At 39.5% G+C, this 23456-nt stretch overlaps 1 protein-coding gene across 2 annotated transcripts in view; it reads right to left on the reverse strand.

Annotated features, from left to right (window-relative positions):
* Positions 1 to 871: 871 nt before the first annotated feature.
* Positions 872 to 23456, reverse strand: part of Mdfic2 (MyoD family inhibitor domain containing 2) — a 129990-nt gene continuing 107405 nt past the window's right edge. For both annotated transcript variants that reach the window (XM_008827148.1, XM_029560618.1), the window contains 2 exons: positions 11639 to 11860; positions 872 to 1131 (listed from right to left, as the gene is read on the reverse strand). In XM_008827148.1, coding sequence (XP_008825370.1) covers positions 872 to 1131; positions 11639 to 11860 — 482 coding nt within the window. The remainder of the gene's footprint in view (positions 1132 to 11638; positions 11861 to 23456) is intronic.

Consider the following 23456-nt stretch of genomic DNA (forward strand, 5'->3'; position numbering starts at 1 on the left):
ACCTATGCATGTTTATAAAATGAACCGATGCATTTTAACAATCTGTTGCTTATTGTGCTTAACAAGCAGGAAGGAGGTGGTTATCAGAGATCCTGTTCTGAAACTTACATTTTGTTCTTTCTTATGCTTATTGGAATGAATAAGCATCTTTCTGTAACAAATTAAGAATATGCCCGACCTGTTAGGATGCAGCCACAGACATATAATGATATGGTCTACAATTATAGTGCTCTCCTGGAGTATACAATTCAAGATGCATTGGTTGGAGAGCTTTCTGAGACATCTGCTATAATTATAGGAACACTAATTCTAATTTATTTAATTCCCTGTCCTATCTAAACTGTACATATAAGTGAATTTTAAGAGACTGTATAAATAAATTTTTAATTACAAATGATGTTATACAATACATTATTAATAATAACCAATAATGCATAATGTTTATGCATGAGTCCATCAGAAAGATGAGCTAATGCATGTCAATTTTAAAAGAAAGCACTAATTTGTCTTGAATTCGTGAATGAGGTTGAATCCATGATGCAGGCTGCTCAGTGCAAGCACACAGGGCTCTTTAGCATGCTATTTTACAGTCAAGAAACATCCTGTACCTATGGCATTTAAGAATTATTCATGATTTGTTCATCATATGTGATCAAGAATCCTGTTTTTCAGCAAGCCACATGGTTGTGAAATTTGAAACAAAACCATTGAGTTGACAACATCAGCTTTCCCAGACAGGTGCAGTATAAAATGGCCCAGAGCATCCAAGAAATATGTATAGTTCTTGCCTTTGGGTACATGGAGCTCTAGAGTGTTGTAATGGAATTTCCTATCCTGACCAAGAGGCTCTCCCACATGCATCGCTGTTGTGCTAGCGGTAACAGATTTCTGAGATCTCCATGGCCAGTTCCAGGCACTCGCTGGTCTCATGGCAGGATTCAAAAAGGCTGCAGTCCATGTCACAGGTGCAGTTACAGTCATTTCGTGGATGGTTCTCATCCGAGGCATGGTGGTACCTATGAGAGGGGCAGCATAGGTTGATGCACACTGCTTCGCATGTGTCAGGGAGCATTAGGAGGCAGTCCCAAAACTGGCAGAAGAGACAGGTAAGGATGAGAGAGGCGCACTGCTCTGTTTAAAGAAAAAGAGGTCATCACTATACATGAATCAAGACAACTCTTTAAAAAATGTTGAAGGAAATGGAATTGCTGACTACCCCCATCTGAGCATTACAATTGCACATTGTAATATGTGCATGTGATGATCATATTGCATCCCATAAACATGCACAATTAGAATAGAAAATGCATTATGGGTGTTGGAGAAATAGCTCAGTTGGTAAAGTGATTGCTGAGCAAGCATGAGGACTTGAATTTGATGCCCAGCACCCACATAAAAAGCTCTATGTGCTAACATAGGCTTCAACTCCCAGAACAAGGGAGGTGGAGACAGGGGAATAGCCTTCCTAGCCTAATCAGCAAGCCTCACCTCCCAGTGAGAGATTTTGTCTCAAAACACAGAGTGGATATCTCCTGAGGAAAGTCATTAGAAGTTGAACTCTAGGGGCTGGAGAGATGGCTCAGCAGTTAAGAACACTGGTTGTTCTTGCAGAAGACCCAGGTTCAAATCCCAGCACCCACATGGCAGCTAACAACTGTCTGTAACTCCAGTTCCAGGGGATCCAACAGCCTCTTCTGACCTCCGCAGGCATTGCATGACACAGGTGTACTTATCTACATGCAGGCAAAACACACATACTTTTTAAAGTTTTTTTTAAGGTTAAACTCTGGCCTCTACATGTACACAGGCATACATATGTCCATGTGCACCCCCTTACACATGGACAAACACATATAAATTTATAATATGGGACTAAAAATACAAGAAAGGTAAGAAAATTAATAGCAACACATATGGGGTGCCAGTTAAAGGCAGAAAAATGGGGAGTTGTACTTGATAAACTTTATAGCCAACTCTTTGTTATTGGGGTATGTGTGTGTGTGTGCGTGTGTGTGTGTGTGTGTGTGTGTCCGCAAGTGCAGGCTTATGTGGCGACTAAAGGTTGACTTTGACATGTCTTCCTCACTTCCATCTCCAGTTTATTTTTTTTTAACTAAGTCTCTAACTGAACCTGGAGATTGCTATTTCAGCTAGGCAGAGAGTCCCCTGCCCAGTGCTAGGGTTACAGGTACACACCACCACAACCAACTTTTTTGTGTCTGTGCTGGTGATCTGAACTCAGGTCCTCAGGCCTGCACAGCAAACACTTTACCCACTGAGCGATCTCCCAACCCCTCTTCAGTATTTGGCTACATGAGGGGTAATATATACGACTTCTCTGCCCAGCTCCTCCACCCCCACACTATTGCTCACTACTTACGTAATTGCATTATTAACTTCCCAAGCATTTCCTATTGATTCTGCCTAATCAAGTTATTTCTTGTGCTGTCACTTTATCCTGAACCTCTTCGTTTACTTTTGCCTGTGGAGGTCCTGGGAAGGAACACCATTAATTACCTGTCTCTAGACCCTCAAGCTCTCTGAATGCTAACAGGACCCTCCAAAGTGCAGCTGCACCAGAAGCCATCAGAGCAGGGGACAAGGACAGACTGTAAATATCCTGTTTCTTGTCACCAGGCTTTGCGATGTGTTTGACATGGTTTCCCATAAACCTACCACACCCATATTCAAATGCAAGCTAAAAGCACAGTTCCAAACTTAATATAAATGCTTTTTAAAATAATCACAGCTTTTTGGGTTGTGTTTTATTTTTAATTCCTGTCTCCATCTTCCTCCAGTTATGCAAAGTCTTGATTTTATATTCAAGTTGTTTAAGTGAAGTCCGCCGTCATCACATGTCTAAAAGGTTTTAAATCTTATCAGTCGACTTTAAGAAAATTGGTTTAAAAATTTACTATGCAGACATGTAAAAAATCTGGAAAGTATCTGTAAGGTACTGGAGGTAATTGGTAAGTCTAGCCAAACAGCTGCAATGGGTTATAGATTATTATATATTTGTGCTCCATAAAGAGAGTTAGTTAGAATGATGTAGCAGATCTCTTGTTAAAATTATAACTTATTTTCATGTTTTAAAAGTCTCAAAAATTTCTGATTTTTTAAAGAGTAAGTTAAGTACTTATATATTTCATCTAAGTAAGAAATAACCTGACGATTATTTATGGTTGAAAGTAACATTCTAGCATGAGTTGAGGAAAAATTTCCCCTCTAGATGGGCTTATCAGTTGATTAAAGTTTGGTCTTCATGAGAATCTCTTTTTTTCAATAAGAATATTAATAACTTTTTGGTTTCCTGATTACACTGTATGGGAACTACATATACATACTTAACAGACTTCCTCCACACTAAAGAGGCTGAGACAGGAATGAGAGTTCAAGGCTAGCCTGGACTACAGAGTGAGTACCTGTCTCAAAGAAAAACACATAGACGAGATATTCCCTTGGTAGCCCATGCTGTGGTCTGAGGGCTCTTTTGGTCCCATTGATTTCCTTTCATCAATATGTTTCTGAAATTTTTTCTTCTATGTGTGTGTTTGTGTATATATGTATGGTGTATATACGTTTGTGTGGCTATGTGCATATGTGCATGTGTGTACAAGTGATCAGAGACCAGAAGTTACCAAGTATCTTCTTTGATGGATCACCACCTTATCTTTTAATAATTTCATTTATTTATTTAGAATTTAAGGCATGCAATGTATTTCTATCATAATTACCCCACATCTCCCCCCTCCAACTCTACCTTATTTTTGAGACAGGGTCTTGAATTGAACCTGTAGCACACCAATTTGGCTAGGCTGGCTGGCCAACAATCCCCACAGATCATTTTGTCTGCACCTCTCCAGCACTGTGATTGCAGTTATGTGCTTTCTTGTTTGGATTTTGATTCTTACCTGGGTCTGGGAATCCAAACTCAGGTTCCCATGCTTGCATAGCAAGCACTTTACTAACTGAGCTATCTCCCCAGCCAAGATTTGCTTTCGTTGTTCATAAACTGAATAATCTCCAAAAGAAGGAAAATCTGGAAAACATGGTCTAAAAAGGAGCAAACATTGTCAAAACCAGTGTTTTGATTTATTATAAAAGCACTGGTAAAATTCTGAAGTGAATTCAGAGAGTGGGTTATCTATGCTCCCTCTTTTCCTCCCTCATTCTCCTATTCTTTCTTCCTAGAAAGGTGGTGGTTAAAATACACACATGCAGAGGCATGCAGACACACACACACACACACATGCACACACACACACATGCACACGCACACATGCACATGCAAACCATGACTTTTACTGCGACTTTAATTGCAGCGTATTGATGCAGGTGCTGCGGACATTCCTCAGCATTTATAGTGCAGACAGCCCGCTCCGTAATACCTCTGCAGCGTGCACACTCAGCTCTCTGCCAGGCTGGGTATATTTTTATTCACTTAACGCCAGCTTCCAGCATATGGCCAACTCACTCATCTCTCATAACTCACCACAAACCACCCACAAAAATTCAGGAGTAAGTTCATAATAGTCCATAGACTCAGTTTCGCCTAGGCTGTTCGGAAGAGGGGATGTTGGTGGTCAAGGATGTGGGATGCACAACCTCCTCAAATTTGACCAGTGCCAACTCTGCTACTTTATCAGCTCTTGGCAAAGAAATTGCTATCAGTAGAAAAATATCACCAGCAAATTCTACACGTGATCCCTCAGACTGAGGGCTCAAGACACTTACTGAGGGTTATGACCCTATAAAAATAATCCATCCCATTGAGTCTTGTCCTTTATACTTGCAATGCTGAAAGTCTGGTTTGGAAAAAGTAGAATAGGTTGTGAGGTGACTATGTAATAGGAGCTGGTGATTCTTACTGGAGTGTGAAAAGCCTGCTTGTAAAATGGCGTGTAAATGCAGGAGGGCATGTTACCTTTTGCTTTAGCAACATTTGTCAGAGCTTCTTTGAAACTAGCAAACTCTTCAGGCCTCTCCTTCTGCTGTATACCAGAGATTTTATTTATCCAAAAAAGTTTGAATTTGTTTCCTCCCACCTTCTTTTATACTTGAGAATGGAGCTCTTTTTTTCCTGTTTCTAAGTCAGTCCCTTTTATTTGGTTATAAAAGGCAAAGCCTTTTGCCCAAGCAAACCATAGTAACATTAATGAATTGCAAACAGATTTTTCGAACTTTCAAGTGTGTGCCGTAGTTTTCCTAAAAGGCAAATTAAATAATTCTACAGGAGCAGGCTGAGCTTTTTTGCATATGCTCATTTTGTTTATGTTTGCACAGAAGTACTATAAACAGTTCAGAGGAAAGTTTGCAACTGTTTGAAGAGCCCTGGACTTCCCCTTCTCCTCTATTTTTTTTCTTTGCTTGCAGCTTCCTGAGCTGTAATGTTTAATAAACATGATATTTGGAGTCATAGCCCATGATTAATGTCCCTTCTTTTGGCCAGTTCAAAAGAATACACCATGTATCCAGCTGCCTAAGTCATCTCTTCAGAAGTACCTTCTCTTTTCCTGAGGGTTGTCACACAAGGTTCAGTCACTCGCCACTATCTAGGTTGTAATCTCTGTCAACTGTCATGAGGAACATAGCAATAACTTCCTCCTGAAGATGCTTTGCCACCACCTGAGCCTGCTTCAAACTCATTGGCTCCTGTGGTACTTTAATTCCCAAGTGAAAACTTCTTACTCTCCCTTCAAATCTGATAGCCTTTGTCAGCTTATGAACTTGCATGGTTGGTCTCCTGCCATGTTCTCTCACTTCTGGTCCTGTGTTGATCCCTATTCACTGAGCTATAGCCACACATGCTGAATTCCACTATTTTAAATGGTCCTAACTCATGATCTTAATGGATGGTATGGTTTCTGCTTGTATCACAACCCCTGCACCCTAACTTTGCCAACTCCTGTAAACCTTTAATGCCTTTCCTCAAAACACTTTCTTCCCTCTAAGCAACATCTTTGATGAAACTTGTACAGCCTCTAACTCAATTTTTTTCCCTCCTAGCCATTCCCATATGGTGGTATTAGCCTAGTTCATTTCTGTTCCCATCAGATCCTAAATTACAGAGGTAGTTAAGCCATATCTCTCATTGGATCAATCACGAATGAGTCTAAGATGAAAGGTCCAAGGTTGAGAAGGGTGTCACTGGGTGTCACTGAGTGTCACTGCTATGTCCTTCTTGATGTAGAGCCTGGATTTACATCTGATTCTTTCTGTATCCAAAATCTTCACTTGGACTTCCACATCTCACCTGGATCCAACCCACAGTCCTCTGTGCTTCACGAGTCTCACAGAGCCTTCCAAAGGCCCCAAGTAACACAATTACCTCGTTTATAGATGTGGCGACTGGGGCTCATAGAATTTATAGAGCCCTGTTCCAGGAAACCCAGCAGGTGGTAGAGTTGTTGTACGAGCCCAGAATTGTCTTGTCCAGAGATTACAGTTGGCCTTGATGTAACATACTTCTGTTCTCTTCCTGGCAGTTTTGAGCATGCAACCATGCTCTCTTCTGGTTCACAAGGCTGGGAATGTAGATGGTTCAGATTGTTTTCATGACCCCTGCCTGGCTCCATCCAATCAGCAGCAGCCACAGGAACTAGGAGGCTTGGGGAAGGAGAAAGGGAAACCCAGGTGTTTTCTTCTGCTGTCCTCTTGCTCTGGAGGTTGGCTAAGGTGCTGCATGTGTCTTTCCTGCTCTCCTCCCCATGGCTCTGGATAAAGCTAGCTTCTAGTGGTCTGTGTAGGAATGGTTAGTTGCTAGAGGTCTCTGAGCTAATGCCAGTGGGAATAGTCAACTATGGTCTGAGGGCCACAGGACAGAGTCATAAAGCCCCCTCATGACTGCAGATCTCTGAATTTACACTTTTCTGTATTTGACTTTTCAACTCTCCTAGCACCTTTATAACAAATTCTGCACACGGTAACCCCTCTGTTGAACTACCTAGCACCTGGCATCATTTCTAAATTACTGCTGTCAGAGTACCCATCTGGCCTTTCTGGTTCTTAAACCTGGGATAAAGGTGGTAGAAGACAAACGGGTGACACACAGGCTGTGCTACCAGAAGTTGTACTTGACTATGAACAAGAAGGCACGAGAAATCCCTCTCAGGGCCATTCATTTCCTTGGGTGCCTTCAGGCTGGAATGTGCTAACTGATGATACTCTAATGACACTGAAGAATTAATGCAGCTTTCAGAGGTGCTAAATGTTCTATTGGGGATTGGCTAATTAAGAAGGAGAATGTGTCTCATTAGAGAGGATCATGTTTAATTATAGTGGAAAAGATAACAAAGCCGGGATGCTCCACACATGCACTTCGGGTCAGCCCTTGTCAGGCACCTGCAGTGGTTCTCGACTTTGTCCTCTTGGCTTGCTGTCTTGCGCGTGATGACCACACATGGGGGTAGGAGGAACCAGAGACATTCCTTGTTGCCAATTGTAGCTTCAGAGACACTTTTCAACTTCAGAAACACCCTCATGAAACCTTGCCAGTCACTATGCAAAATGAGGAGAGCACGGTTCCTCACTTGATCTCAGCTTAAAGGCTGAGATGTGATGGGCATGGTTCTTAGAGAAGTGACTCCAGAGAAACACCAACCTCACCTTGTCCTCTCCTAAAGCAAAGTGGGATAGGAGAGACCAGAACAGCCTGGCAAAACCCGGCCTTCTCATGCACTCATGTGCTGCTACAGAGAGAGTCACACAATTGCACCAGCTGACAATGGAAAGTTTTGGGAAGCCCTCCCCCTGTCTTAGGCTTTTAAAAATACATGTCTATAATGTAGAATGGGAATAAATAAAATGTGACTGAATGCCTTTCTCAGTCAAGGCTATCATCCCTGATGTTATCAATTTTAACAGCTACTTAAATATGTCAAGATCTATTGAAACTCAGACAAGCACAACTAACATCCACATTGCTTTTTTAGAACCCAAATGACTAGATTTGGGTGATACTTGGTAAATTTGTGCTTATGTTTTTTTCTGAGCAAATGAACTGAAATAATTATAAAATTGAAACACTTTATAAGGTGACACCACTGCATTTAATTGTATGAAATTTACAGTGTAGAAAATGTAATCATTTTATTCACTAGCCCATGGTGTAATTAAGACTATTCTTTGTAGGTATCTTGTATTTATGATTTTCTCCTTCCACCTGGATGAGATGTCTGAAATTCAAAATTATACATCAATTAGGCATATTCTCATGATTATTTTTTAAGGTACCTGAACAGTCTAAGGTGATGTATATCTCTGGCATCATTTCCCATAGGGATACTTTTGCAAGCAGAAGATGGTTGACCTACAAGCAGGTATCACATAGTTCCCTGGATGTTTTTCCCCCATTTCCTTTGGGAAAGAGACCACACACGATGGATCACAACTCTGTAATAAAGTTATGCTACAGTGCAGAGTGTGTGCTGTTCAGTAAAGATGCTTTTAAATTCCCATCAGAGCACACCCCATGAACTGTGCTAATGGATATAACACGTTTTACAAAATCTGCATGTGTGAGCCTTTTCTGTCCTGTTTTAAGTGGGGCAATGTATATAAATAATAGATATTAGCAATTAAGCATCCATTCCTAGCACTCATTTATACATTTGAAAATAAATTAACCACAAGCTATATGAAAGTGGATGCGATCTTCTCCTTTTCTTCCCTTCTGTTTTCCCTGCTGTTCCTGAAAGATATTTCCGTATTTATCTCAGTACGAACAATGACCCCCACTTCTCAATTTCTGCATCCTTAAATTAATTACTATCAAAAATCCTCTAAATGAAATGTGCCTGACTTAACTCTTCATTTCCTTGCCGTTTAGGATAATGAGTGTTTTTGTTTTTTTCCTTCTAATCACTATTTGTGGGACTTAGTCTGAGATTTTTTACTTTCATTGGGAAAATTTTTTCTTTATTGCAAAGAGAGACAGAAAGAGTGGGTTGTGACTTTGTGTCTTTGCCTGAAAACCCCAAGTGTTCTGAGTCATTCTGACCTTAGTCAAATCTTCTAATAAGTGGCCTAACTCACATATCCTTCCTGCTCTCCTTTGCTCTTTTTGAACAAGAGAAATTGTAACTTTCTTCTTAAGTATCAGTCACCATTTTAGCAGAGCAACCATTTCCTTCTTTCCCTCGGTATGGAAAGATACAACTCTCATGATTCTTTTCACAGGATTCCTGACAGGACAGACAGAATGACTGTTGAGGGACACTGTGTCTGTGGATATTTACAAGGCAGTTCCTAATTCTGGGACTGCTAGTCTGATGCCCATGATGACTGTCCGTGCCTCCCTACTGCAATCCACAGAAATGCTCTGTATCAGAATGCTTTCACAGAGAGCTCTCCTGCCCTGCCTGTTTGCATGTCTGCCATTCATCTCTGCCAAAGTAACTTCAGCAGCAGTATCATGCTAGATTGAGGCTCTGGTCTGTAGACCAAAGTTATCCCAAAGACATATTGTGGAAAGTGTCTTGAGTACCATAAAATAAACAGAAGTCATTACCAATATTAGAACATTTAGAAGTTTCACATAATATTTATATTGTCTGCCTATTCTTGGAATACTTCAAAATCTACCAACTTTAAGCCGACTGAGTCATCTAACTTGAGCTGGGTAGAAGAAGTGTTTATTTATTTTAACGTGTGTGTGTGTGTGTGTGTGTGTGTGTGTGTGTGTGGAACATCAGGTATCATCCTCAGGAATGCTATCTATATCCTTTGAGGCAGAGTCTCACACTGGCCTGGAGCTCATCAAGTAGGCTAAATAGACTGGCCAGTTTGCCTTGGGGATCCCCTGTTTCTGCCTTTGCTTCCGTAGTGCTAGGAATTACAAGCACATCACTATGCCTGGATTTTTTTACATGGGTTCTGGGGATCTAATCTTATAATCTGGTGGCTTCAAGGGCAGTGTGCCTTGGGGATCCCCTGTTTCTGCCTTTGCTTCCGTAGTGCTAGGAATTACAAGCACATCACTATGCCTGGATTTTTTACATGGGTTCTGGGGATCTAATCTTATAATCTGGTGGCTTCAAGGGATGACTGAGCCATCCCACCAGAAGTGACCTTGTAGGGGCCTCTAGCTGGGATCCCCTTCCCTTGTCATAGTCCTTAGGAGTTGCTCTCGTTTACTTCTCTTCTTAATCAATCAAGACTGTAGTTTCTACTTTAAAGTACCCAAATCAACATCTGTATCAGACAGCACATTTATAACACATAGAAGTCCTGTCTCTCTTTCCTGACTGAAACTGCCATCACACTAAAATCTAAAATCAAAGTTCTGTGTGACAGTTTTTTTGTAAGATGCTTTATTTGTGGTATTCCATCGCAGAATAGCTCAAATGACCTGTGCAGTGTCACTAGCTCTGGTATTTGACTGAGAAAGTGAGATTCAGAGGTTGAAAAAAAAAGACAAAACCCAAAACTTGTCAGGTTTTATACACTGAATGAACTTCAGAATCATGAGCGAACTTAATGGGATTCCCAAAAAGCTCCCTACAAGCTTTAAGAACTTTTCTTATTTTCAGTAATGAGCTATGAAGCGCAGAGGAGACATAATACATTGCTTTATCTTCCTTTGAGAAACCCGGGCTTATTTTTCAATGCAATTGTAGATACCAAATCTAAACATTACAAAATTCTTGAGGGACTTATATCTCCTGTAAAGGTCATTGCAAAGATATTCTGAGTTAAACTTCATATGTCATGATGTAGAGTCCATGATTTTGAATTTGATTATGCTGATTATTTAGCACCAAATGAATCTGAAATTGGTTTTGCTGATGGAACATGGTAATACATGGGGTATTCGTCTAGGGTTGCTTTTGATCAAATATTACCTGTAAAAGGCAACACTTCTCCAGAGACTGCTAATGTAAACATCTTGATATAGTGCATATTTTTGAATGTGTAGAAGTGCACACACAGGTACAGGTACATATGTTCCTGTGTGCACTCATGTGGGGGCCAAACATGAACCTCAGGTGCTGACCACCTTGTTTTTTTTGTTTTTGGTTTTTTGTTTGTTCATTTGTTTGTTTTGAGGCACAGTCTCTTTCTGGCCTGGAGCTTGTCAAGTAGACAAGACTGGCTGGCCGGAGAATCCCCAAGGATCCAGCTGTCTCTACCTCCCTGGTGGTGGGATTGATTACAAGAGCACACACCATTCCCAACAATTTTACATGGGTTCTAGGGACCAAACTCAGGTCCTCCTTCTTATATATCAAGAACTTTACCAACTGAGCCGTCTTCTTACAAGCCACATTTCTGTGTTTCCAGGATTTTAATAGGTTTTCATTATATTTTCCCTCCCTGGCAGAATGGTCTCATATCTGAGAAAAGTTTTTGTTTCTGCTGCCTTTCCAACCTCATCCGAGAAGGATGAGGCCTGCCTGAGCTTCTTAAAACACACAGCCTCTAACTCCCAGCTTTGAGAGCAAACACTCTGCCAAGCATCTCCCAGCTACAAAGTGACCTTGACACATGTCACTCAGCAGGGTTTGCAAATTGAAGTCATCCTGTTTAATATTCATAAAGCTTTTTTTTTTTTTTGCTTTCTAACAGCATATGTAGTGATTTTACAAGGGCTGGGGCTTGGAGCTTTATTTAGAGATGGGTTGAATTCTGAGAAACATACCGTCAGTGTCTCTCTGATGGACTGAATTATCAGTTTGGAGGTAGGAAAATTTCGTTTGGCATTCTTCGAGGGATGAGAGTGATGTACTGGATCCTGACAGGTTTTTCTCATTGGGGGCTTCCTTGGCTGGTCCATCTGTGATACTGAATTCGGATACTGAATTTATAACGATAGCATTAATGGGTTTCTCGTCGGCACGCTTTTCATTTGTGAGGTGTGTATCTAGATGAAAAAAAGAAAACAGACACACAAACCCAGTGTAGTTTACAAGACCTAGTGATCTAAGAATGGATATTTTCAAGAAAATTCACATTCCATACTTTGAAGGAATAATACCTTCTTAAAGGGAATAAATATTACTATTTTTTAAAAAGTAAGAATAGAAACGTTGCCATCATAGAATTTTATATATGTTGCAAATTTCAACTTGATGTGTAACACATATTGGGAATGATAAGGCAGAGAACTGAGGAAACCACCCACTTGGATCAACAGAGTCCCAGCATGTGCTGCCGTGGTAGAGTGTCATGAAAATGGGATGCAGGAGGAGGGGCAGGCAGGCTACCACGCTTCTGATGGTCACGATCACAAACCCCTGTATTAATTCTTTTTTGTTTCTACAAACCTCAGTTGCCTTCTCTTTAGGAGAATAAAACCTAGGTTGAGATGAGTAGTCTATAGGCTCATTCTTTTTGTTTGTTTGTTTTAAATAGGATTTTTATTAATTGAGAATTTCATACAATATGTTTTGATCATATTCACCCTGTCTCCCTCAACTATTCCCAGATCCTTTCCCACCTCCCCACCCCAAACTTCACATCCTCTTTTTAATTTTTTAAAGTCCATAAAGTCACTTTGTGTTGCCCAAATACTCCCAGGGGTGGGTCTACCCTCTGTAGCATGGTCGACTGGCCAGACATCACACCCTTAAAGAAAGCTGACTCTCCATTTCCCAGCAGCTATCAATTGCCTCCTCAGCTAGGGGTAGGACTTCGTGTCCACCTCCCCTGCTCTTGCTGGGATTTTATCTGAATTGAGCTTATGCAGGTCTTATGCATGCCGTCACAAGTACTCTGAGTATGTGCAACTGCCCAGCTATTGGTGAAATAGTGTAAATACTGTTTCCTTATAGTTGTCCACCATTTCTGGCTCTTACAATCTTTCCACCCCCTCTTTGGTGACAATCCCCGAGTCTTGGGGGCAAGGATGTGATATAAATGTCCCATTTAGAGCTGAGCACTCAACTGTCTTTTATTCTCTGCAAGTTGATCAATTGCCTTCTACTGCAGAAAGAAGCTTCTCTAATGAGGGTTGAATATCACTAATCTATGGGTATAACATTAAATTATTAAGAGTTGGCTTAATACTATTTCTGTTTAGCAGAATAATAATAGTAAGATCTTCCCCTAGGTCTATGTCCTAGCTAGACAAAGGTCTTTGTTTCTGATAACTGTGCCAAGTATAGCTGCATCTTACAGCATCTCACAGAAAGTGTTTGGTTACTTCCATGGCATTTGTACCACTTTTGCACCAGTGGGCATATCTTCTTACTTCTGTTCTCAGACAGTTCCTTTCCTATATGAGATGGTTTGACCTGGACATTTGCACTTTTAGGTCCTTAGCCAGGAGATGGCTTCTCTGACTTTGAAACTGTCTTTGGGGAAACAAGCTTTATTGCTTGTAATCAGCTGGGATGACTAAGAGAGGTATTCTGGGAACTTCTGCCAATATCCTGACCAAGATTCTGGTTTGGAGAGCCATAGAGAAAGCTGAGGCAGCCACATACATCATGTATTTTGGAACTCCTACGTTCATTCACTCACTCCATATAACAGTGGGGGATCTGTGGTGGATCCAACACTAGACTAAGTATTGGGATTCAGTAGTGACTAAAATAGGTATGGTTCTTGGCCTTCATAAGCACCCCACATGTTAGTAAAGAAAGTAATTACGGTACTTAGGAGTGTGTAAAGGGAAGCTTTTTACCCAGTCATGTCAGAGAGAGGATGAAGCTGGATGGAAATGCAGTTAGTGTATAATATGCCTATACCTGTAAACAAAGTTCCAACATGGGACCTGTAAACAAAGTTCCAACATGGGGAAAGAGGAAACTGAAGCACATATTCTTAAACACATGGCCAGGCTGGCTCCTAGGGACATCTTTAGCCCCAAACAAGCACCAGTACTGGTGATTTGGTGGTACTACAGGGAGATGGACAATATGTGTTCCTGGGATCACTTTTCCATAGGGAGCCAAGGGTTTGACTGACTCGGAAACACTTATTGAGCCACTTAAATGAGCCTGGCTTGACATTGCTATGCACATCCAGCTCAGTTCAGGAAATACATTCTTACTAATTCCATCTTTACTGCTTATTTCAAAATTGCCTCTTTATGGCAAATCACAGTCTCTGCTTGGTCCTGCTTTCTGGGGATGTGTTTCCTTGATACTTCTTCAGAGTAGAATCACCTGAGAAATCTAAAATTTCTGAACTGTTGGAAAGTGCTGGCACCATCCTCCCCAGCTGACCAGTTGAGTCTCTGGGGAACTTACTGAAACTTCCCAGGTGAATCAAATACACAGACGTATCAGAGCCCTAAGGAGTCTTCCACTTGTGAGAGGGGAAGAAAAAGAATAACCCACAAACTTGTCAATCAGTGATTCTCAAAGCCCATCATGAGATGGTCGCTCTCTGAAGACTTAAACTGGAACCAGACCAAACAGTCTGCCACACACAGTCGTCTCAGGCCATTTTTGTTTCTTTCCCATTTTCCAAACAGCCTTGGTTTTCGACAATGTTTAATTTTTATTCCTTTCCCCATATGCTGCTGGCTTTAAATCTCTTGGTGGTGGTTTAATCCATACTGAAAAAGATTGGCAGAAGAAGGGGTTCAAGAAAAACATCTATTGTTGACAGCAATTAATGCAGTATTGAACACTGAATATTGAAATAGAATTAGCTCCAAACATTGGGACAGTGTAGGTTTCCTCTAACGCAAGAGGAACTTACCATATTAGCAATACAATGATAATGGTGGTGGTCAAAATGAAAGTAATCATTGAGTTTCCTTCCTTGGGTAGGAATGCATCCAATCATCAGCCAGCATCTCAATGAGATGGCTATTTAAATTCTGCCTTAGCAATGTTGATATTTTGAGATAATTTTATATGAGAGGGAGACGGTAGAGTGCTAGCTGTCCTGTCTCTCTTTCTTCTGCCTAGTAGACTCCAAGTGGCATTTGTCCTCCAGGTTATGGTAATCAAAAATCACTGTTAGCCTTGTCAACTTTCTCCATGGGGACAAAATTGCTCAGGCTGAAGGCCACTTCTTTGTACACCAATATGCATGTTATATCCATTTGTATGTCGAGTTCTATATTATTGCTTAATACTTTATTAAACTCAAACATCTCAGTCTGAAAGAATCTGGGAGATAGATATTATTAGCTTCCTTGAAAAGAAGGGAAAAGTAGAACTTACTCTCTCTAGCTAACAGATAAAGGAGAAGAGTCAAGGCTTTGAGACTTTCTTTAGGTAAATTGTCCAAGGACTCCTCAGTACTCAAGATTAGAACTGGGATTTGAACCTAGGGCTGTTGAATTCCAAAAGCTTTGCTCTTGCTTTTGTCATCTATATATTATACAACGAATCTCTAATTCATGTTTTGCTTGTATTTCAACTTTCTAGTGGCTGAGGAAGGCTGCACATCCGCAAAACCTTCTTTTCCCTAAAACTTGAGTTGTGTCATTGACCCAAATCCAATCTTGCAAATACCTTAGTTTGACAGACTTTCTTTGCCCGGTAGTTGAAAAGTACAGTTGATTTCTCATACACTGGGGAACCCTCTTATTCAGGTTCAGCTGCTTTGTACTGTACATTAAACAGCCGCTCAGAAAGAGTTGATAGACACAAAGCCATGATGAGTATAGAGATTACAGCAGCTCTTTGCTTAACAGAATTCATTAATAATCAGTTCGAATTATCACACGTAGTCAGACTGCATGTAATTTAAATTGCTTTTGCACAAAGTAATTCAGTAACAAAAAAAAGTTGGATAGAGGTTACTAGAATGTAAAAACATGCAGAGAATACAGTTTACAGCCAAGTGGTATATGATTCTCTTTTTAATTTTGAGACAACTTTAAGTATAGCATTTTTTTAAGTATAGCATTTTGAATGTAAGTGGTATGCTACATTAAGCAACCATTTGGAACTCACTAAGTTTGTGCAGAGAGGATTTTATGGAGAACTTAGCTGCCATTCATAAAGTTATTTTAATTCTATATCTCTGTTTATATTTTTATTTTTTTCATTCCCCCAGTGGGAGCTATCTGTTGCTCATTAAAAAATCATCTGACATACACACATTTCAGAACCCAGTCTGTTCAACCCAGAATTCTGACATCTGAAGTGAGCCACAATTTTTTTTTGGGTGAATGTTACTGACATCTTCCATTTTTTATAACTGGGTTGCTAACAATAATCCCCGCCCCCCGATTCCTTTCTTTATCGTGTTATTTGACATGGTACCCAAAGTATTCAAAAGCAGCATAAGTTAAAGGGTGAAACACATGAAAAGTGGTATCACATCTTCCATTGGGGAACTATTTTAGAACTAGATAAAGGACCTGAGAAACTATATTTGGGACTCTATATATAGGTCTTGATATTAACTCAGAGAAAACAATATTTTTCAACTGAAAACAAAAACCAAATCAAAATTGGGACAAAAATTAGGAGTGTCTCTATAGTTCTTAGAAAAAAAAATGAAGTCTATATTGAAAATCAGTGAACTAGAAAATCCCTGTTTGGGTCAGAAGTAATTGAAAGAATCAATGGGTATAAACTAAGCAAAGGTAAGATAGTTAATTAAGTTTTTACTACCGTTGAGCAAATGTTATTAATTTAATTCAATTAACATTTATTGAGCTCCCACATGCAATAGATGAATCAATGTGACAGGAGCTATTAATTTATTTACTTTAAGTTATTAAGGAAACATTTTAATGCTTTCCATTTTTGCTCACTAAATGTGACTGCATAATTTTCACATTCGTATATTCTCTCTTTGTGTCTTTATAGATGTAATCATGAGAATTAGGAGGAGGCAGCATCTCTTCCAGCCTGGCACCTCCATTACATTCCTGCTCACTCTTTCCCTTTTCCTCTTTCCTGCACCCCTGTTCTTCCTGCCTTTCACTCTGCTGTTGATCTTTCCCGTTTAATTATCTGACTGACCATCCCTGCCCCCTTTATCCACTTCTTTTTACTACAAGAGCCACTAATATATTTATTATATTCGTTCCTTAAGACCCGACCTCTCCTCCCCTTCCCTGTTCTCCCCTCCTCTCCTCTCAGTCCACACTCAAAATTTGCTTGTTTGTTTTGTGTAGTTAGCCTCTCAAGCTAAGCAGCCAGCCAGGCTGCCTTTGCTGAGCACACATTTTATTGCAGTCATGTACTCATCACTAGAGAATTCCAAGAAAAATGACAATTTCAGTTCTTTGAGGCCTTTGGTCACCACAAATCGCAGTCTCAGAATTGTAACTGACTTTTGAATTTTTTTTATTCAATTTATTATTTTAGGGTACCGGCCAAATCCTTTCAATTTTGTCCTATTTTCCTAAGCCCTTCATCTCACTAAAGTGGGTGACTAGCTATCCGTGGATAATCCAAAGTTGTATTTATTTTCCTTGTATGGTTTTTGTTCCAGTTTTTTAGACTTAAAGCTATTCTTTGGCTGATCCCATCCCTCTATTGGCGATTTCAAAGTTCTGATTTCTTACTTTTTCTAAATAACTCTTGAGTCTATGTCTACATATTTATTTCAATCACTACTTCTCAGGCTTAATCGTCTATGCTTTCCAATCTGGAGAATTCTCTTTAATTTTTTTTTCTTCATTCTGGATCTACCCAGGGCCTCTCACAAACTAAGCAGATGTTTTATCACTAAGCTACATTCACAACCCTGGGCTTTTTGACAGGGTCTCACTATAATCCAGGCTAGTCTTGAACTCACCACCTTCTGCCTCTGCGTGCCCAGGGTGGAGATTTCAGGTGTGTGCCACCATACCTGCCTTAAGACATTTTATTCACTACTATCAAAGTCATATTTTAAATTCTGTCTGCTGGTCATATTCCTCATGAACAAAAGTAAAGCAAAACCAGGTATTATGATGGGCACACAGAAGGGAAGTCGATGACTCTCAGTGACCTTTTTCTAGTGTCTCATTCTCTGTTACCATCTTCCATCTATTGCCAAGTTGTCTTTTGAAACAAGTAGCTTCTTGTTAACGTTTCGCTGAGAGTAGCAACTGTAGAAACTTACCTGAAAATTTTCTGATAGGCCTTTAAGGTAGAGTGACTTTAATTTTATTTCTAGATCAAAACACTTAGGGTGTGAATTTCAAATGTAAGGACCATATTTATAGCTATAATGGTGAGTTATATTTTCCCTTGGCTTTGAACTACCACTTAGAATTTAGTAGTGTAATTATCTGTGGTTGAAATCAGATCAAAGCAGACAAGTGACATTTCAAGGTGTAAGCCACTAAACCATTCACAAATTATTGTGGTTAGCAAAAGTAGTTCACCGAAGTGACACTGTAGAGCTGGGCATTCTGGTAAATACCTGGTGTACTCCTAGAACTTGGGAGGTGTGTACACAAAGATTAGGGGTTGAAGGTCAGCTACAACTACATGAGACCGTGTCTCAAGCCAACCAAATATACAGAGAGATTTATGTATTATATACATTTACATTTTATTTATATATTATTTGTGCATTTTAATATATTTTTATTCTCAAGCATATGAATGATTTTGTTAAGTTTACACAAATGTTTGAAAATTTTGGCTATTAGTAAACTCTATAACTGTACTCTCCACATCCTGGGTCGTAAAACATATGATCTTCAAAATATAAGAACTCATTGAACAAGATCAAGCCTGGTAAAAATTATTAGCGTAGCCTGACCTCAAACTTGGAATCCTCTCACCTCAGCAGTGAGCATTACAGGCCTGGGCAACACACAAGGCACTCTTACCTTTTCTTTTTCAAGATTTATTTTTTTATGTATATGAGTGTTTTGCATGCATGTATGTATGTTCATGTACCACATGCTTACCTGGTGCCTATGAAGGCCAGAGAGGGCGTCTGATTATCTGGAACTGCAGTTACAGATGGTTGTTAGCCACCGTTGCGAGTGCTGGGAACCAAACCCGGGTCCTCTGCAAGAGCAGCCAAATGCTCTTAACTGCTGAGCCATCTCTCTAGCCCTCTCTTTTGTTCTTGTATTAAGTGAAATTGGAAAACAGAATAGTTTAGTAGAGAACAAGGCAAATTTAAGAAAACACGGATTCCTGTGTTTTAACAAAAGCCAAATAAAACATGGTGGATACAGAACAGGTGGATTTTCAATAAAACCATGTTTTGTTTTGTTTTTTAGTTTTGGAAGCTGAGTGATGAGTTTAATTTGGTCATTTTCTCCAGCTGAGGAACGAAAGCTTCCTAAAATAGTCTCACCTTTAGGAAGTGAATGGGAATAAGTAATCATTGGATTGCTATTGGCCGTTAGTTTGAATGAACAAAGCCTTGGATTCTTTCAATCTAACTTTGGGGAGAATAAGTAAGGTAAAGGTAGCTGACTTGTTTTCTTTAATTTTCTTGTGCCAGCTCTGGTTGGAAGATGCCTTTCCAGACTTTCAAGTAAAAGCAGCTGTTTTATATATTGTTGTTTTGGTTTGTCATCTGTGGCACGTCAGCTTCGCCCCGGCCTCAAAATCGTTAGGTGAAATGTTTATCAAGGATTCTGCCATGAAGATGTTTTAAGCCTTTTCGATCAGCCTTAGTGAATCTTTTTGAAAATACGAGAAAATGGCAGACGTATATCATTTCTCCAGAAATAACAGCAGTTTTTCTTCAAGTTGAAAAGGATTAAGAGGCAAGGAAGAACGGTGTGGGGAAGGTTGTAGTGGCCCCTCCCTGAACTTCCTCCACAGCTGCAAACTTCAGTCCTCTGGGGACTTCAGTCTTTGGGGGCTGGCTCGATTTGGTTTCATTGACACGTTTCCTTTTTGCCTAACTATTCCAGGTAATGACCTCAATTTTCTGTTTGCTGCTGCCCATTGGCCCTGCAGGCAGACCTTGGCTGTGTGCTATACTTTTATAACCAGATTCTGAGCTGGTAACAAGGAACAAGTCAGTCCTTAAACGTGTTTGAAACTTCTTCAGACATGAAAACAGTTTGCAATTATGGGTCTCCATTTCATTTTTAGGCAGTTACCTTCAGTTTAATGTTTTAAGAAAGTATTTCAGGAAATGTTACCCAAGGAAAAAAAATGGTGAGCAGCTTTTAGAGTTCCATGGTCTAGATGACTTTGATGAGTTTCAGGCTCTGAAAAAATAAATCAAGCCAATCAGGCTATAAACTCAAAAATAATTGGTGTAACATATACAGTTTCTTTCAAAAAAAACTATTAATGTTTAAGGTAAATGTTGAAAAGCCAAGTTTTCTTGAAAACAGTACATTAAAGCTAGAGTAGCTTATTTATCCCAACTATTTGAATGTTGCTTAGGGTGTCCTAAGTCCGTTATCACACTCGAAAACCAAAGTACCCAGTGAAGTCTAGTCACTGTTCGCAGATGAGGAAGCAGATGAAGGTTTTAGTGGTCTGCCCAGTGTTACCCAGATGGTAAGCGGCAGAACTAGAACTTGAACTTTTCTGTGTCTCCAATTCCCCTGACCATTCAGTCTTCCTTTTTCAAACTTGCTTTAACAATCAGGCATGCTGACTGGGCCTTGGAGTGTTTCTCTGGAGTACGATACTTTTGGCCCTGCTGAACCCCCACACTCCAGGTTAGCCGATCTTGCTGGCATGTGATTAAGACACACTTTAGATTCCTGCTCACACCAGACCTTGATAACTAATGATTGAAATTTGCAGACTCCTCAAGCCCATTACATGAAGCTGTCTACATTTGGTCAATATCCCATCGTCCAATCCTCATGGTAACGCAAAGAAGTCAGTTGACATCCTCATCATAGCTCTTTCTTGAGTTTCTGGTGTTGTGACTATCATGGGTATTTCTCATTCCCATTCTGAGGTGACTCCCTGAGGGGTACATATACCCTGTTCATCTTGAATTTCTCCAAAGAATGTCTGGCAGAAAGCAGATGTTACATGGCTTGTAGGTGACTGACAGATGGGAGGTGGGGGTGTCTCTCAGCTTTCAGGTAACAGTATCCCGGGGAGAGGTGATCTGAGTACATCCCTCCAGTCTTTGTCCTCTACTCTTAGAATCCCAGTTGATCCTGGTCAGAATCCACATAGTACTTTTGTGCTAAAAATACATATTGACTTTTTAAATTCTGATTTGGAAGCAAATTTGCATTTGAATGAAAACTGCAAAGAGCATAGAACGATACAAAGACAATAAAATACAATTCCTACCATTTTATTCCCATTTTTTTTTTTTTTACAAAATGGAAATATCTTGTGTGTGTATAAACATGCTTATAGTTCTGTACGGTTATATATACATTCAAATGTATACATATAATAGAATTCATACTATATTTTAATTGCTAAAGATTATTGTATATTAATTACAATTAAGGTACTAATACACCAATATATTTGAATAGCTAACTAGTGGTATATATTCTGATTTTAATTAATGTATGAATGTAAATAAAAACTAGTGATTCCCAGGTGTGTGCTTCATTATGTGAAGAGTTTTGTGTATAGTCACTCATCTTATGCTCCCAACCGGGCTTTGTAGTAGGTACTATAATGCCATCCCCATTTTTCCCAGAATTGCCCTGATTCACTAGTTTACCTTACATATGTTCACACAGAACTAGTTGATGATAGAGCTGGGATTTTATCTTAGGCAGCTGGGATCCAAGTCCAAGCTTCTAATCAATATGCTAGACTGTCTCAGCAAATATTTAACAAACATATATTGGGGCATTATTGAATATGTCATTTATGTTACCACTATACTATGTACATTTCCCTACATCCTAAAGATTACTGAAAAAAATACTCAGATCTGCATTTAACTGTTACCTCCTTAGAGAAACCTTTCATTTTACCAAATTTGGGTCAGATCTTGCCATTACTACCCACAAGAGACTTCTGAAGTGGCTGCAGACCCTTCAATTGTCATAATTAGGATGGATGTTATATTTTTTCTGTTGCTGTGATAAAAACACTGACCAAAACCAACTTGGGGAAGAAGGAGTTTATTTCATTTACAGATTACAGTCCTTCATGAAGAGAACTCAAGGCAGGAACTCAAGGCAGGCACTTGAAGCAGAAACCAAGCCCACTTGCTCAGGGATGGCACTACTTACAGGGGTTTGGGCCCTCATCCCTCAATTAGCAATTTAAAAAATGACTCATAGACATGGCTACAGGTCAATCCAATGGAGAAAATACCTCAATTGAGGTTCCTTCTTTCCAGGCTACTACACTTTGTGTCAAGATGACAAAATCTAATCAGTACAAATGTGTTACCAATACTGTATGAGTAAAAGCCAGGGAGGTTGTCAAATGTTCATATGATGCAGCCTCTTAGACCTCACCACCAGCCATTACTATTGAAGTACTATTTCATTTTCCTCATTTTATGTTTTAGAAGTATTTACTTCAATTGTTTACTTGCTTATGGGGTACATGTTCTTCCCAGAATTGATTAAGATGTCATCTTTCTGGAATCCCTGCCTGTTAGTTATTATATCCAAGAAGGAAAGCTTGGGATACAGTAAGTACTCAAAGAAGGGGGAATCAAAGAATGCATAACATTACTTATTTAAGTGATATCTCACAAATTGTCAATTTTCCATAAATAAAAATGTAGATTGTTTCTGTTTTTCTAAGTACTATCAAACATCATGTTTGTGAGTTTTTTCTTATGGTTATTTGCTTCTATAGGTTAAATCCATAGGAAAAGTGCAATATTATTTGTTAATTGCCATCCAGAAAAATTTTGTCCATTTAGACATTGAGAAGAATTTGTCTCGTGTCCTGCAGCCAATTCTAGATTTTATCATTACGATAATATATTTTTATCAATTTGGAGGGAACTTGGATTCCTTTCCAGAGTATTTCAGAGCCACTGCTTTTCTGTAGAATTTTTCTTCTACCACTAGATCTTGTGTTATTTAGAGAACTCTCAAAGTGACATGGAATTGGGTACTTAAAACCTCATTATATATTAATAGATCAATAAATTTTTGTTGCACATATTTATAGGTAAATGATAATTGGGTTCCTTTTTCTATGCTGGTTCTCAGGAAGTGACATTGCATTGATGGGCATGGGTGCTTCCTTACAGATGTCTAAACCATGGTGGGTTCATCATCCATCTGTGGTGGGCTTATGTAAGTACTGGATAGATATGAGATCTCTGCAGAGGCCCTCCAGACATTAAAAGTCAAGCCACACTGACAAGAGATAAAGAGGGAGGAAATAGAAAAGTAAACCACACGCTCAGTCATTTCTCCTTTGCCTGCTCTGCTCTCAGGTAGGTTATGGAATCTATTAACTGGCCCAGTGCAGAATTTAAGACTTATATTCTTGGTGACCTACTTAGTGGAAATTTATGCCAGTCACCTTCAAAGTGGCAAGAGTATACCTACTGGGGGCACCCATTTATCTAATGAGGTTAGAGAATCTATTTCTATTGTTTAAAGTTTATTATAGTAGCTCTTTGCATGTTTATGGTAGATTATAGCTAATATGGTTGTATCTGTGTCCATTTTTGTATGTATGTATTACATGGATATATTAGATGGACTTGGTATCCAT

This window comes from Nannospalax galili, unplaced genomic scaffold (assembly GCF_000622305.1).
Source record: "Nannospalax galili isolate Female #2095 unplaced genomic scaffold, S.galili_v1.0 scaffold1051, whole genome shotgun sequence".
Lineage (NCBI taxonomy): Eukaryota > Metazoa > Chordata > Mammalia > Rodentia > Spalacidae > Nannospalax > Nannospalax galili.